Here is a 15,293-nt window from a genome sequence, read left to right as displayed (position 1 = left end):
AGGCGGGAGCTTAGGCCTCCTGACTCCAGCCCCGAGACTGCGCGGCACAGCCGAGGACTGCCGCCTGGGCACCCCTTTCTGCCTGACCTCCTTGTCCCCCTCCCCCGCTCTCCCGGCTGTCCAGCCCAAACTGGCCCTGCAGGGGACCGGGAGGTCCTGACCGTCACAGGCTCGGTCGCCACGTCCGCCTTTAATCCAAGAGGTCATCGAACACCCCGTTCACCTGCCAGCTCCTCAACAAATACTGTCTGTCTGGACTTCTTTGGGGACTGTTTCCCTCCCTGCTTCCCCTGCCTCTGTTCCAGCCCTCTGGGGCTCAGAGCTGTAAATTGCTTTTGCTTCAACAGCCAAGGTTTGTATATATATATATATATATATATATATATATATATACATACACACACACATACCACACACACACCACACATCCGGAGCCACATCTGGCTGAGCGGCCGGCCTTGCCTGGCTTTGCTGGGCGACTGAGGCCAGTCTCCCCTGGTCTGGGGCTCAGTTTCCCCACCTGTAAAGTGAGGATCTGCGGCCCGGGAACTCTGTGCCACTTGGGGCATGGGCAGCTTGGCTCACCTTACTTGTTCCGCGTCGGATGGCCGGGCCTGGTCCTCGCTGGTGGCACCAGCTTCAGATATGGTCGTCTCCATCTGGCTAACAGGGCTGGGTAGAGGGGGCTCCAGGCCTCCTGTGTCTTCCTGCCTAGGGAACCTCCATCCTGTGCTGCCCCTGTCTGGGCCCCCGACTCCAGCCGCAGAGGGGACCCAGGGCTTCAGCCACACCCTTCCAGATGCCTTCGGGTTCATCATCCGCCCGAGGCCTTCTCACGCCAGGATCAGGGAACCTCTAATGGAAGGCACTTTGGGGGAAGTGATATTGGGGGTGTGTCTGGCTTCCCGGGCTCTTGCCCTCTCTCCCTCTGCTCTGCTCCTGCCTGTAGGATGAGTTCTCCCCACGCCCTCCCCCTGCAGGAGACCCCGGCCTCTGCGTCCCCCTGCTTGAGGGGGGGGGGCGCCCAAAGCGATGCCACTCTGCTCCCCCTCCCCCATGGAAGCTGAGACAAGGGAATTATTTTTGGAACAGGAGCGGTTACACAACAAATGAATTATTTATCTTTGGGCATGGAGGGGAGGAGGCATTTTGCCGGGCTTCTTAATTCCTTATCTGGATTGGAAGGTGCCCGCTTGGGTATATGGTCATGTGTATACGCGCCCATTTGTCAAACATGAGACTGTGGGCATGCTGTGGTGTTCTGGCTCAGGTGTGGGCATATGGGTCTTTGTGCGGGCAGGTGGACGAGTGTGGACAGGAGTGCTGGTGTGTGTGTGTGTGTGTGTGTGCACCCAACCTGTTACCGTCCAGTCTCCCTTCTCTGTCCACCGTCCGCAGATTCTGTCCCCCTCTCCCTACTCCTGGTTTCTTCTGTCTCCTTCCTTCCAGACCTCTCGGTCCCCCCCTCCCTCTCGTTGCCCACCCCCACCCCCGTTCTTCTATGTAACAGGGACCCTAGGGTGCTGCGGGCACCCGGGATGCCCAGCGGGATGGGGTGGAGAAGGGACAGGGGCCTGTGCTGGAGCTTAGTGGGGCTGTTCTGAGCTTTCACTGATCTGTCCCCCTCTCTCGGTGCTGCTTTTCAGGAGCCAGGTGACAGATGGGTCCTTTCCTTCCTGCCCCGTCTCTCGAGCTCCCTCCTCAGAGGCTCACTCTCCAGCCTCCCATGGGAATCGTGGGAATCGTCTGAAGTTCTGAGCCCGGAACCCGAGGAGGAGGAGGAGGAGGAGGAGGAGGAGGAGGAGGAGGAGGAAGAAGAGGAAGAGGAGGAGGAGGGAGAGGAAGTCGAGTCCTGAGAACCTGTGCACCTTCCCGGAAACAGGCGGAGGGGCGCGTCACGGCGCCCGGCGCCTGCTGGTAGTGCCCCCGGCGGACCCCCCCGCGGTTGGCACGGGCCGCGTCTGCTTCGCCCGGGGCCCCCCGCGCTGGGGGTCGCCCCCAAGATGGTGGCGGCCCCGGGGAGGACTGTGCCGCCAGCCCCAGCCTCCCGCTGCTAGGTCCCCCGCGCCCCGGCCCCTCCCCCCCGAGCCCGGCCTTCCAGGGGGGCCGCGGCCGGCGCCATGCTGCGCCTGGGGCTGTGCGCCGCCGCGCTGCTGTGCGTGTGCCGGCCGGGCGCCGTGCGCGCCGACTGCTGGCTCATCGAGGGCGACAAGGGGTACGTGTGGCTGGCCATCTGCAGCCAGAACCAGCCGCCCTACGAGACCATCCCGCAGCACATCAACAGCACCGTGCACGACCTGCGGCTCAACGAGAACAAGCTCAAGGCCGTGCTCTACTCGTCGCTGAACCGCTTCGGGAACCTCACCGACCTCAACCTCACCAAGAACGAGATCTCCTACATCGAGGACGGCGCCTTCCTGGGCCAGTCGAGCCTGCAGGTGCTGCAGCTCGGCTACAACAAGCTCAGCAACCTGACCGAGGGCATGCTGCGCGGCATGGGCCGCTTGCAGTTCCTGTTCGTGCAGCACAACCTCATCGAGGTGGTGACGCCCGCCGCCTTCTCCGAGTGCCCGAGCCTCATCAGCATCGACCTGTCCTCCAACCGCCTCAGCCGCCTGGACGGCGCCACCTTCGCCAGCCTGGCCAGCCTCATGGTGTGCGAGCTGGCCGGCAACCCCTTCAACTGCGAGTGCGACCTCTTCGGCTTCCTCGCCTGGCTGGTGGTCTTCAACAACGTCACCAAGAACTACGACCGCCTGCAGTGCGAGTCGCCGCGCGAGTTCGCCGGCTACCCGCTGCTGGTGCCCCGGCCCTACCACAGCCTCAACGCCATCACCGTGCTCCAGGCCAAGTGCCGCAACGGCTCGCTGCCCGCCCGGCCCGCGAGCCACCCCACGCCCTACTCCACCGACGCCCAGCGGGAGCCGGACGAGAACTCGGGCTTCAACCCCGACGAGATCCTGTCGGTGGAGCCGCCGGCCTCGTCCACCACGGATGCGTCTGCGGGGCCGGCCATCAAGCTGCACCACGTGGCCTTCACCTCGGCCACGCTGGTGGTCACCATCCCGCACCCCTACAGCAAGATGTACGTCCTGGTCCAGTACAACAACAGCTACTTCTCCGACGTCATGACGCTCAAGAACAAGAAGGAGATCGTGACGCTCGACAAGCTGCGCGCGCACACCGAGTACACGTTCTGCGTGACCTCGCTGCGCAACAGCCGCCGCTTCAACCACACCTGCCTGACCTTCGCCACGCGGGACCCCGTCCCCGGCGACCTGGCGCCCAGCACCTCCACCACCACCCACTACATCATGACCATCCTGGGCTGCCTCTTCGGCATGGTCATTGTGCTGGGCGCCGTCTACTACTGCCTGCGCAAACGGCGCATGCAGGAGGAGAAGCAGAAGTCCGTCAAGGTCAAGAAGACCATCCTGGAGATGCGCTACGGGGCCGACGTGGATGCCGGCTCCGTGGTCCACGCCGCCCAGAAGCTGGGCGAGCCCCCCGTGCTGCCCGTGCCCTGCATGCCTTCCATCCCCTCCGTGATCGGGGAGAAGCTTCCCGCCCCCAAGGGGCTGGAGGCCGGGCTGGACACGCCCAAGGTGGCCACCAAGGGCAACTACATCGAGGTGCGCACCGGCGCGGGCGGGGACGGCCTGGCCCGGCCCGAGGATGACCTCCCGGACCTGGAGAACGGCCAGGGCTCGGCCGCCGAGATCTCCACCATCGCCAAGGAGGTGGACAAGGTCAACCAGATCATTAACAACTGCATCGACGCCCTCAAGCTGGACGCGGCCTCGTTCCTCGGGGGAGGCGGCGGCGGCGGCGGCGACCCCGAGCTGGCCTTCGAGTGCCAGTCCCTCCCTGCGGCCGCCGCCGCCGCCGCCGCCGCCTCCTCGGCCGCCGCCCCCGGGGCGCTGGAGCGGCCCAGCTTCCTCTCGCCCCCCTACAAGGAGAGCGTGCACCACCCGCTACAGCGCCAGCTGAGCGCCGACGCCGCCGTGGCGCGCAAGACCTGCAGCGTCTCGTCCAGCGGCTCCATCAAGAGCGCCAAGGTCTTCAGCCTGGACGTGCCCGACCACCCGGCCGCCGCGGGGCTGGCCAAGGGCGACTCCAAGTACATCGAGAAGGGCAGCCCCCTCAACAGCCCGCTGGACCGGCTCCCGCTGGTGCCCGCGGGCGGCGGCGGGGGCGGCGGGGGCGGCGGCGGGGGCGGCGGGGTCCATCACCTGGAGGTGAAGCCCGCCTACCACTGCAGCGAGCACCGGCACAGCTTCCCGGCCCTGTACTACGAGGAGGGCGCCGACAGCCTGAGCCAGCGCGTGTCCTTCCTCAAGCCGCTGACCCGCTCCAAGCGGGACTCCGCCTACTCCCAGCTCTCCCCCAGACACTACTACTCAGGTTACTCCTCCAGCCCTGAGTACTCCTCCGAGAGCACGCACAAGATCTGGGAGCGCTTCCGGCCCTACAAGAAGCACCACCGGGAGGAGGTGTACGTGGCCGCCGGCCACGCCCTGCGCAAGAAGGTCCAGTTCGCCAAGGACGAGGACCTGCACGACATCCTCGATTACTGGAAAGGGGTCTCGGCCCAGCAGAAGCTGTGACCCTCTCCTTCCCGGTGAGGCCGGAGGGGGAGGGCCCCGGGGGGGCACGAGGGGAAGGGCCCCGGGCGGCCGGGCAGGGGGGAGGCCGGGGCAGGGGGGGGCGGGGGAGGGGGGGCCGGGGCCGAGGAGCGGACGCACACGCACACCCGCACGCACGCACCCACGCACACACCTGACCACCACCTGACTGTGAACAACCCCCACCCGACAATAACGGACAGGAAAACAAAGACACGTTCTCCTTAAAAGTTTACACACTGATACCGAAACCAGTCATCTTTACTGTGCTGCCCAGGGACTCTGCTGGGGTGTGCGGGGCTGGGAGGGGGCGCAGGCCAGGAAGCCAGAAGGGGGTGTGTGGGGGTCTGGGGGCTCTGGGACTCGGGCCGGGTTTGGGGGCAGGGGAGTCTGGGGGGCAGGAAGAGGGTCTCCCCATCTGGGGACAGGTCGCTTGGAGATCTGGCGCCAGGCAGATTCGGGGCATCATGGCCTTTCCTTGTGGTGGGGGAAACCGAGGCCCAGAGAAAAGGAAGGGATAGCCCCAGGGCCACGTGTCAGGTTAGGCAGTTTCCCGACTTTCAAGCCCAGTGCTGTTCCCCACCCCACCCTTCGCCAGCCCACCACCCCCTTCCAGAGCTGCGGTTTCCTGGGGCGGAGGGACTTGAGAATCAGGCTGGTGCTCTTCCTTTCTAGAAAGCCCCATGGCCGTGCCCCCTGGGCGTGGAGCCGTGATTCATCGTGCGGGGGTCCTTTACCCCCCCCCCCACGCCAGCACCCAAGAGAGACGGGAGGTCTCGCTTATGCGAAAGGAGCAGAGGCACGGGGCAATTTCACCAGCCCCCTTCAAGTGTCTTCCAAGTGGCCTGGGAGCTGCTTATGGGGGTCTGAGGAGAAAGCAGGGGGGCCAGCCGCCGCCGCCTCTCAGGTGCGGGGCCCCTTGCCCCAGCCCCCCAGCCTCTCTGGGCCTCCAGGACCCCTACTCATCCCAGAAGGGTGGTCCTGAACTGTGATGCCTGGGAGCAGTGGGGGAGGCAGGGTATAATGGGGGCCTTCCTGCCTGTGCCCCCACATCCTGGCCTCCCACCTGCCCGACTCCTCTTACGGGATCTCAGGGCAGCAGCTGGGCCTGCCCAGAGGAAGGAGGGCTTTCCTGGGTTTACCCACCCGCTCTTGGCTGTACCCGTGCATCCCCTGCCCCACCCCTCCCAACCCCCTGGCTGGAGGGGGCTCCCATGTTTCCATGGAAATGGCGGCTCCCCACCCCCCCCCCTTGCTGACCCCCACCCAACATCGAACAAAGCACAAACAGTAAGCACCCCCCCCTCACCCCTGGGGGCGGGGGGAGCAGGCAGGTTGGCGGGGCCCCTCCCTCTCCCGGCCAGCTTCTGTCGCCATGGCAACCGAGGACCTGGCAGTTGGGACTGTTGGGCTCCTGGGGGTTCTCTCTCAGTGGGGGCGGCAGAGGGTGGTAAGGGAAGGCAGGGCCAGGGGGGCTGCGGCCTTTTCTCAACAGCTAGGGGCTTCCAGGGTTGAGTCTGGGCGGGGGGCAGATCTGGGGTCCTGAGACTAGGGGGGCTTAAACACACTGTCCGGGTGCTTGAGGGGCCCTTCACCTTTGATTAGGATGTGGGCCACTGGGGGTGGGGACAACTATAGCTCTGCCCACCTGCCAATGTGCTCCTTGGCTCCCCGCCCGCCTCAAGATGAAGAGGGGTCCACTCGGCCCTCCCCACACCCCTGCTGGGCCCCCCACCCCCACCCCGGCCTCTGGCCTGTCACCCAGTTGGGTTTCTTGAGATTTGCAGAGTGTGGCTGTGGGGTGAGGGTGGGCACTGGGATGGGACCAAGACCTGTACTGTTGGGGGGTGGGGGTTCGGATCAGGAAAGCTAGTGCTATCTCCTGTGGTGGGGGCGGGGGAGCTCTAGCCATCTTCCTGCCGGGGTAGAGTCTGGGGGAGGACTGTGGGGAGGACTAGGGCTCACCTGAGCACCTCTCTTACACCCACGTGGGGGACAGACCAAGCCCAGGGCTCACTTCGGGGGTGACGTTTGCAAAGAGAGGACCGTTCTTCTGGGGAGTGGAGGGGAGGGGCCGGCATGGATGTGCGGAGCAGACCTCCCTCAACCCCCCAAACCTGCCCCCCACCCCCACCCCTCCTCGCACCAGATTGGCAAAACTGAGAGGAGCAAGCCGGCGGAGCCAGTGGTGTGAGAAAGCAGATTCCCGTTACATTTGCATGACGATTTTACTGTATTTTTCTGAGCAAACATCTGTCGTGTATGTGCCAGTTCGTCCGGACTCCCGGGCCCCCCCCCCCTGCCGCCCCCCTCTTGCCCCCACTCCCTCTGTTGTGATCTGACAAGCAGCTCTTGAAGCCTGGGGTGGGGCCACTTCTGCAAAAGACCCAAAGCAGGTGCCACCAAAACGCAGCCCCTGTCCCACACCCGTCTCCTGTCTTTCTGCGCGTGGGGCCCCACAAGTGCCGCCTCGCCCCTTGGGTCCCCAGTTTCATGCCCCCGCCCCTGCCCCGCCTCTCTGCCGGGGAAGGGTAGCCCCAGGGAAGGGAGCGTGGGAGGACCTCTGTGTCCCACTTGCTGACATTTTTGGGGGGGTGAAAGAGTCGGGGGCCCCCGGAGAGGGAGGGGCTGGGTGATTTGGCCACCAGGTTGGGGGAGGGGGTCAGTCACACGGCTGAATGCAGGGGCCTAAGAGCTCGGGGGGGCTTCATGGGTGGCTTCAGAGGAAGCTTGGGGCCCTGAGGGAGGGACCCAGGGGAGCAGCTGGGGCCCAGGGTTGGCCTGGCCTCCCTGGAGAGGGAGCGTCCCACGGTGTGGGGTGAGGCGGGGCAGTGGTTCCCAGCAGGACCCCCACCCTCGCCATTCCCCCATCGTTCCTGGTTGAAGAGACCTGTAAAAACCTCAGACCATCTCACTTCAGGGACCTTAAGGATAGGTCCGCATCTTAACAGCAAGGGTCTTGCCCCTCCCTCCAGGAGGTAAACCAGCCTTCACGGTCTAGATGGTACCAATCTTGGAGGCAGAATAGGACTGGAGTCGGGCCTCTGGCCTCCCAGCCAGGCTTGGGGCTTCAGCTGCTTTCCCTTGATCTGGGAAGGGGGCCAGTGCACTGTAGCCCCCCCCCCTGGAGGCTCTCCTGCATCTGTGTCCTGTGTCCGGTTCAGGATAATTCTTCCCCAGCGGGGAGCAAAATAGCCACGGAAGACAAATGATCATTTATGTCAAAGAGTCCGGCCTGCTGACGCCCTGTGTTTGTAATGGCCATGAGCGCAGTGCACCTGGGCCACAGCCCGGGGCCACCGGCTAGCAGGGCGGGCAGCCAGGAGAGAAGGGAACGGGGCGGGCTACTGGGGAGACTGGCGGAGATGTGGGTGCTTAGCCCTGGACCTCCTGGGGGAGGCCCCCTTGCCTTGGGTCGTGCCTGGGCTTGCTGTCCCTGTCAGAGAATCTCCAGAGGAAATTCCTGGGTGCCTGTCCCCGGGGAGTGGTGTCAGTGGGTCTGTTTTCACCTGGAGGGCTGGCACCTTCTAGAGGCGAAAAGTGGAGGTCTGGAGGGGCAAAGAAACCCTTAGTCTGGCGTGACCCCTCCTCAGGGGGCCCGGGGCCTGCCCCTGCCTGCTGGAGGCCCCTCACCTCCGCACCCCTCCTAGGGGCCGGTGCAGGCCTGGGGGAGGTGATGGGGCTATCTGCAGGGTGGTGGGAGTGGAAAGACCCACTTCCGAAGAAGAGGAGGCCTGCGTTAGCCCCAGAGAGGCGGGGGAGAGCCTGGGCCTGGCCGCAGGTCTCTAAGGTTCCCAACTGGGAGTAAGTCACCCGTCCCCACTCCTGGAAATTTTCACAGAGTGGAAACAGAAGCTCAGGAAAGGGAAAGGAGGAAATCTTCTAGGGTCTCGAAACCAGTTAGGGACAGGCTGAGTCCACGAAGGGGCCCGGGCATGGGGGACGAGTCATAGGTCCCGGCTTGTAAGGGGCTTACACGCAGAGAAGGGACAGCCACAAAACGTTCCCCGGGCAAGGGATACTGTGAAGAGAATGAAAACAGGGTGATGGAATGGAGAGGGGGGTTCGGGGCACCCCCGAGAGGCAAGCTCAGAGGACTAGTCCACCGGCTGTGAAGATGAAGATGAGGCCAGAGGGAGAGGGGGAGGAGGGGCTGGATGTCCCCAAGCACCTCCTCAGGCGCCTCCACTATGGGTCCCACCCCCTCCGAGGGAGCCTACCCTTCAGCATCCCGCCCCGTTCCTGGCCAAGCGGGGAGGGGGGCTGGGGGGTCTTTCTGGGTGGAAGCAGGGGAGGGGTGTGACCCCCGAGGGGCAGGGCTGACTGACGCTGGCCCAGTGTGAAGGGTGGGGCTTGTCTGACCCCCAGTGCTCCTCCCCTCCCGCCCCCAGATTTCCTCTCCCCAGTGCCCCCCCCCCCAGGAGCTGCCGTGCTCCTTGTCTATTCTGACCCTGTGTCCTTCCCCCTTGAAGACAGAACTAGTATTTACACTTTTTGCCTCTCATGCCTGCCCCAAAGGCCTCACTAAAGGTCCCTCACTGCTGCTGAGCAGTAGGGAGGGAAAGAGGGGGTCAAAGAGGGTGGGTGGGAAGCCTTGGGCCTCCCTTTCCTTTCCTTGCCCCTCGCCAAACAAGCACAGGGCTGGATGGGGGCAGGGGGATCCCTCCTCGCCGCCTGCCTCCCTCCTTCCCTCCCTCTCTCCGCAAGGAGCCGCCAGCCCCGTGGGCCCTGCGGCTTGGCACCTGGTTTGGGTACGGCAGGGGCTACCCTGGGCTACGACCTGTGAACCCTAGCTGTGTGTGGACCTTTCCTTCCTCGGGGGGGGGCCCGAAACCTCTCCTTTTCTTCTTTTAGGGGGGTACCTTCATTTACTTTCTCTTCCCTCTACCTGCCTCTCCCCCCTCCCCAATCTCCTGTTTTAAACTGAATGGCACGAAATTGTTTTCCTCAACTCGGAGATTCCTGTATGGAGAGAATCAATTTCTATATTTGCAATAAATTTCTTATTTAAAACGATGGGGCCAAGGTCTGTGTTGAATGTCGCCCCCCCCCCCCCCCGCGCCCCCGCTGCCCACTCCCCACCCCCACCCCCCGCCAGGTTGGGAGTCCCAGAACGCCCACTTTCTGGTGCCCCCGTGCCCCACTCTGGCTCTCACCAGAGCCTCACACACGGGGGTGAGGAAATGGGGCCCACTGGATGGGCAGTCACCACCCATGGCCAAGGACAAAAGTGTGTCTGCCGGAGGGCAGGGGCCAGCAGGAGACTAGAGGGTCACTGTCCCCCCCCACACCCTGCAAGCCTGGCGGGCTGGGGGCCTTGATGGCTTCTCTTCCTGAAAACCGGGGGGGGCCCTCTGCCAGCTGCTGTCGTTCCCCTGGCTGGTGGCCCGGCCTCCATCGTCGGCTGCATTCAGTCAGACCTGAGAGATGGACAGGGCGTGGGCATTACTAAGTCTTGGCTGATGCCCGGGGATTATGGCCCCTAGCCAGTGGCGCAGGACCTCGATTTCCCATGGGCCTGCTTCTAATTGCTCTGTGCCCTCAGGGTGGGGAGCTCTGCCAGCTCAGGCCTGCAGCTGGGGTGGCCCCGGGGTCCCCTGCCCAGCTCAGGCTCGGGGCCACCCTTCTAGTGTCTCCATCATCACGGGCCTTTCCTCTTGGAGGGTTCCTATTTATTATTCCCAAGGATATGAAGCCATGACCGAAGGTGGGCTTGAGCCTGGGGGTTCCAGGACAGTCCAGGCCCTTCCATTTCTGCTATCCCGGGCTCCCCAGACCCCCGAGGGCCTTCCCTGGAGAATAAAGAGGGTAATCTGCCGTTGCTGGGAATTTGGAAGGTGTTCTCAAGGACAGCCCCTTACCTTTTCACTTCAGCCCAGAAGTTGTGCTATTTATAAATCTCGTAGATTTTGACATTCACATTTAAGGGGATTTGGGTTAATTTAGGTCCTGTTGGCAAAGGCAATTAACCAAATGTCCTGAACGACCCCCAGATTTTATCCCGAGGTTCAGTACATCTGATTTCCTTTTTAAATACTTCATTTATTTGAAGAACAAACAAAACCTTACATCCTGGCAAATTTCTGGTTGCTCCTGGGGTGACTTTGGCTTCTTGTCATGTACCGATCTTCTTATCACATGAGTGGTGTTTCAAGGAAAATCACAATTCTGAGTTAATTCCTTGTACACAATCCATTTGAATTTCAAGGACACCGGTGCCTTGAAGAGCAAATATCACAAATAGCCACAACACTAAATATGCCCAGATATCTTTTTTTTTTAATATTTTATTTATTCTTGAGAGACAGAGAGAGACAGAGCATGAGTGGGGAGGGGCACAGAGAGAGGGAGACACAGCATCGGAAGCAGGCTCCAGGCTCCGAGCTGTCAGCCCAGGGCCCGACGTGGGGCTCGAACTCATGAACCATGAGATCATGACCCGAGCCGAAGTCGGACGCCCAGCCGACTGAGCCACCCAGGCGCCCCCAATATGCCCAGATATCTTAACACAAACGTTAGTTGTACAGATGTGACACGTTTTGTTTTCTAGTGACATCGAGTTCTCCCCGGGGTGAGGAAGTTGTCCTCCAGGAAGGAAACAAACGTCACCCGGTGGGTCGGCCTTGTGGGCACCTCACTGGCTGAGCTGCGAGGTAGTGGGGATGTCGGCCGGGGCCGGGGTCTGGGCGCTACAGACAGAGGAGACCCCACTTTTACGCTTTCTGGGTTGTCCCCTCTATAAGCGGGGGCTCTCTCAAGCCAGTGCCTGCAGGTGACCTGGCTCTTTGTCTTCTCCAGGAAATCTGCAGCCCCATCCGGTGCTCCCAGCCCTGAGCTGTCAGCTCAGGACTGCTGCCGCCTCAAGACTCATGAACGCTCCTCCCACATACGCGGGCTCCCACTTCGCCAGGTGCTCCTCGGACGTCCCCCTGGGCTCCGTCCGGGCCTCGTTTGAAGGTGTTCACAGTCCCAAGGTTATCCTGTGACCCTGTCATCGCTGCTGGCCAGCGTTCAGTTGGCTTGGCTCAGTTCCCCTCCCCCAGGCTCCCGCCTTCCCTTCGCAACAGCAGAACCTCTCCCTCTGGGGATGCCTGCACAATGAGCCCTCGTGCCCCAAGGGCACCGGGGACATCGCTGGGTCTCACCTGGTTCTCAGAGGCAAGTCTCTGAAGTCATGGCCCTGGCCACCTCTGGTCCTGGGTCGGCAGTCCCTGGGGTCCTCGTGGCTCTTGGCCCATGGGTCTTTTGTGATCCCTTTCACCTCCCTGAGAGTGACCTGGTGTGGTCCCTGGTGCGGACCGCAGGATCCTTCTGGAAAAGCCCCTATCTGCGCCCCAACCGGCCTGCTGTCTCCTCCCAGTTGCCCTCAAGCACCCTCAGTGCTGCTGTTTCAAGATCTCTGGAGACCTCTGTTTACTGGCTCTTCAAGCGGCCAATGTCTTGCTCCCTGGGGGAAGGTTCACTATGAACTTGCACTGTCGGATGGACGGAGAGAGGGGCACGTCTGTGGGAGGGGCTCCGGGAGGGGGCAGAACTGGAGTCTGAGGAGCTCTGCCAGCTCAGGCCTGCAGCTGGGGTGGCCCCAGGGTCCCCTGCCCAGCTCAGGCTCAGGGCCAACTACCCCCCTCACCCCCACAGCTGACTTCCCCCTCGCCCTGCCTGAGCCCTCCTTCTGCGTCATTTATAAGAATGGAACATAGCTATCTTTTCCTCCAGAAAAGCCCGGGAAGTCTGCTTCTTGGCAGCAGGGTACTGAAGGCAATTTCACAGCAGCTGAGGCGTTCTCGAAGTTTTAGATAATAGGGTTGGAGAATCCAGTTCTGGGTCTGGACTTTCTCTTGGCCCCAACTCACTTATGTCCTGGATTGCAGGTCCCAATCTGTAGCTTGGCAACTCCTGCATTTTCTGGCTTCCACATGGGTGAATGCTCAGCCCCCAGGAGCCACCTCCACAGGGCCTTTTACCTGCAAGAAAGGAGACCCGGTGCCAGACGGGAGGCGGAGGGGAAGGTTCTGGGCTTCCGCATTGTGTCCTCCTCCTCCTCCTCCTCCTCCTGTGGGTCTACCCCTGGACCCTGTTCCTGGCCCTTCTCCAGCCTTGCCTGCTGGAACTCAGCCGTGGGGTCTTTCCTCAGGCCCTGAGCTCTAGAAGCGTCTCTCCTTCATGTTTGTCTTGGGTCCCAGGACATCCTGACGCGGGTCCCAGACAGCAGGGTCTCTGGCACCCGAGCCCCTGGCGGTGGTCCACTCAGGACCACCTGCCCCCCCTTTACTCCTGCCTGGAGAGTTTTGTGGCTTGATCGGCAGGGTACAATCTCTAGGTGACGCCCAGGGCTGGAGGCTGCCCCTCCTCCTTCCCTCGGCTCGGGGCCCCAGCCTGCTCTCTCTTCTCCCCTCTCCGCGGTGCCAAGTTCGCCGCTCCCAGTCCTGCCCAGCTCCCCTCTCAATGGGAAGCCCTGTCGCCAATCCATCCTGGGCTAAAACAGCCCTTCCCCGCATCTCTTGACAGCCCGTCTCCGGTCCTCGTGGTTCTTGCCAAGCTGATAACTAAGCAAGATCACGTGTGAAGGGGCTTACGCAATGACAGCGGTGGGGACGTGGGAAGTTGTAGCCTCGAAAAGTCCTTGACCTCAACACTCTTGCCTCCCGGGCCTTCCGGCAACCTCCAGACACCCACCAGAATCTGTAACGGCCCAGGGCATAAAACTCACCTTCTGCCCCTTCCCCCCTCTTGTTCTGGCAAACAATACCCCCATCTCCTAGGCATGAGCGCCGTAGATGCGTCAACTTTGGTGTGGGCTCTGTCGCATGGAACAGAATTGTCTAGAGCTAATTTCAACAGAAGGATTTACGAGCAGAGACCCAGCAGGTGTACAGAGGGCCCAGGCTCGAGCCTGTGCTTTCCAGATGGACTTCCCTCAAGGGCACCTGTGAGGCTACCGGGCAGATGCCCATAGGAGCTGCTAAGGGGCTGAGGGTTCCTCTGCTGAAGCGGCAAGGGGGGGGGGAGGGGCAGGGGGCGGGGCGCAGAAGCAGAACCACGCCCTCTGCCTCATTACCCGTTCCCACAGCTCTCTGAAGGGTATGTGACCTGCAGAGCGAAACCACCTGTGACCGTCCGCTTCAAGATGGTCTTGACGCAGGTGCTTTGTCGCTTCTGGCTCCACAGTGCCAGCAGGTGTCCTGCAGGGGGGCGGGCCCGTCCCTCCCTCCCGTCTGGCGTCTAGCGCGCACCCGGACCCAGTTGCCTTTAATTCCCATGGCAACTGTGCGAAGTATGTGCTTTAGCTCTGTTTTACGTTTGGGGGAACAGGATCTGAAATAGGAATTTCCCTGAGCTGGCACAGCTCACCCAGAGCGGGCTGGGATGGAAACCCCTGCCCCCCCCCCCCCCCCCCCCCCCCCCCCCCGCCCAGGCCCAGTTTGCTCCCAAGCTTTGCTTGTTCCTCTAGACAGCATCTTCCAGACGGCCCCTCAGGTCAAGGTTCACCAGCCCAAGGCCAAGGTAGGGCACTGCGGGACCTCTCAACCTGTAGGCCAACGAGGGTGGAGGGAGGACAGTTTTGAAAGAGGTCTAGGGCCTTGCCGGTCCTGAGTCTTGACCTTAATGTGAAGACGTCCCAAGCCCCATCAGACCCTGTATTCTGATTCTTGCTGGTAAAATCCTGGTTACTGCCGAGCTCTCTGTTACGGATCCTTCATTTAAAGATGGGAAGGGTGAAGTCCAGAAAGCAGGGGATGGGGAGAGCCTTCTCAGGCCACAGGGAGCACGGCGTGTGTGACCTGGGAGGATGGAGGTCGGGTCTTAATGATATTTTGACTGGGCCCCAGGGATGGGAAGGGAGGAGGCAGATGGGTCCAAGGTCAGGAGGGGCCCTGCCTTGGGCTGCGGACATCAGAGGGCCTGCTCTGGCCCTCTAGCCCCCAGCTCCTCCCCGTGGGCGACAACTCTGCAGGGCCCATATGTACATGCCCAGGCCCTCCCCACTTCTAGGCCCTGCTCGAAATACCTGCGATTCCAGATTATCTTCCCAGTTGGCCCTAGACCCGCTTCCAGGCTCTGTCCTCCCAAGGGCAGACTGTGCCACCCGTGTGGGCACCCCAAGCAGGGAAGCTGTCGCATTGGGGCATATTGAGCTTGGGCATGTGGGTTGGGGGGGCATCATACGAGATCCCTTACGTTGTGGGGTAGTTCTGAGGGTGAGAAGGGAAGGGGGTGGGTGTGCTATGGACCAGGGAAAGGGGGTTCCCTCTCCCGGAGCTACCACACACAAAAGCCCCAGGAATTTGAAATTCAACTCTATCTTAGGTCATCAGGAGGGTATATTTGCGTCAAGGCGAGAGGATGTCCTCACAGTTTGTTAGCTTGATTTATAACGGTTACATATTTAGATTACGGTCTCTGAGTTTCCCTCTGAGCTCTTGCCCAGGCCTCGCGAGTCCCAGGGCTCCGGGAGCCCACCCAGGGCAGCATATGGTGTGGGATGGGCCCGCCGTTTGGAGGAAAAGCCTCTATAAATGGTGTCGGATGCAGAAACGGTTTTGCTTTTTTGTGTCTGGGCAGGAGCCGGGTGGGCTTGTGGAAGTTCGGTCACAGAGGAGGGAACAGCAGGTGCCAAGAAGGGCAGGCGCGGAAGCAAAGATGGCCCAGCCTGGGTCCGGGGTTGGG

The 15,293-nt window shown here is 62.2% G+C and overlaps 1 protein-coding gene across 1 annotated transcript; it reads left to right on the top strand.

Moving 5' to 3' along the window:
• The first annotated feature begins 2,120 nt into the window (after window positions 1-2,120).
• Window positions 2,121-4,647, top strand: ELFN2 (extracellular leucine rich repeat and fibronectin type III domain containing 2). Its single transcript, XM_047066677.1, has one exon. It carries the CDS (start codon window positions 2,121-2,123, stop codon window positions 4,605-4,607), a length of 2,487 nt encoding a protein of 828 aa, XP_046922633.1. The 3' UTR covers window positions 4,608-4,647.
• Window positions 4,648-15,293: the final 10,646 nt, after the last annotated feature.

Source organism: Lynx rufus, unplaced genomic scaffold (genome assembly GCF_022079265.1).
Source record: "Lynx rufus isolate CCGP_SWC_20201006 ecotype Redwood Valley unplaced genomic scaffold, mLynRuf1.p SCAF_7, whole genome shotgun sequence".
In the NCBI taxonomy this organism is placed as follows: Eukaryota; Metazoa; Chordata; class Mammalia; order Carnivora; family Felidae; genus Lynx; species Lynx rufus.
This window is presented reverse-complemented; position numbering and strand designations above follow the sequence as displayed.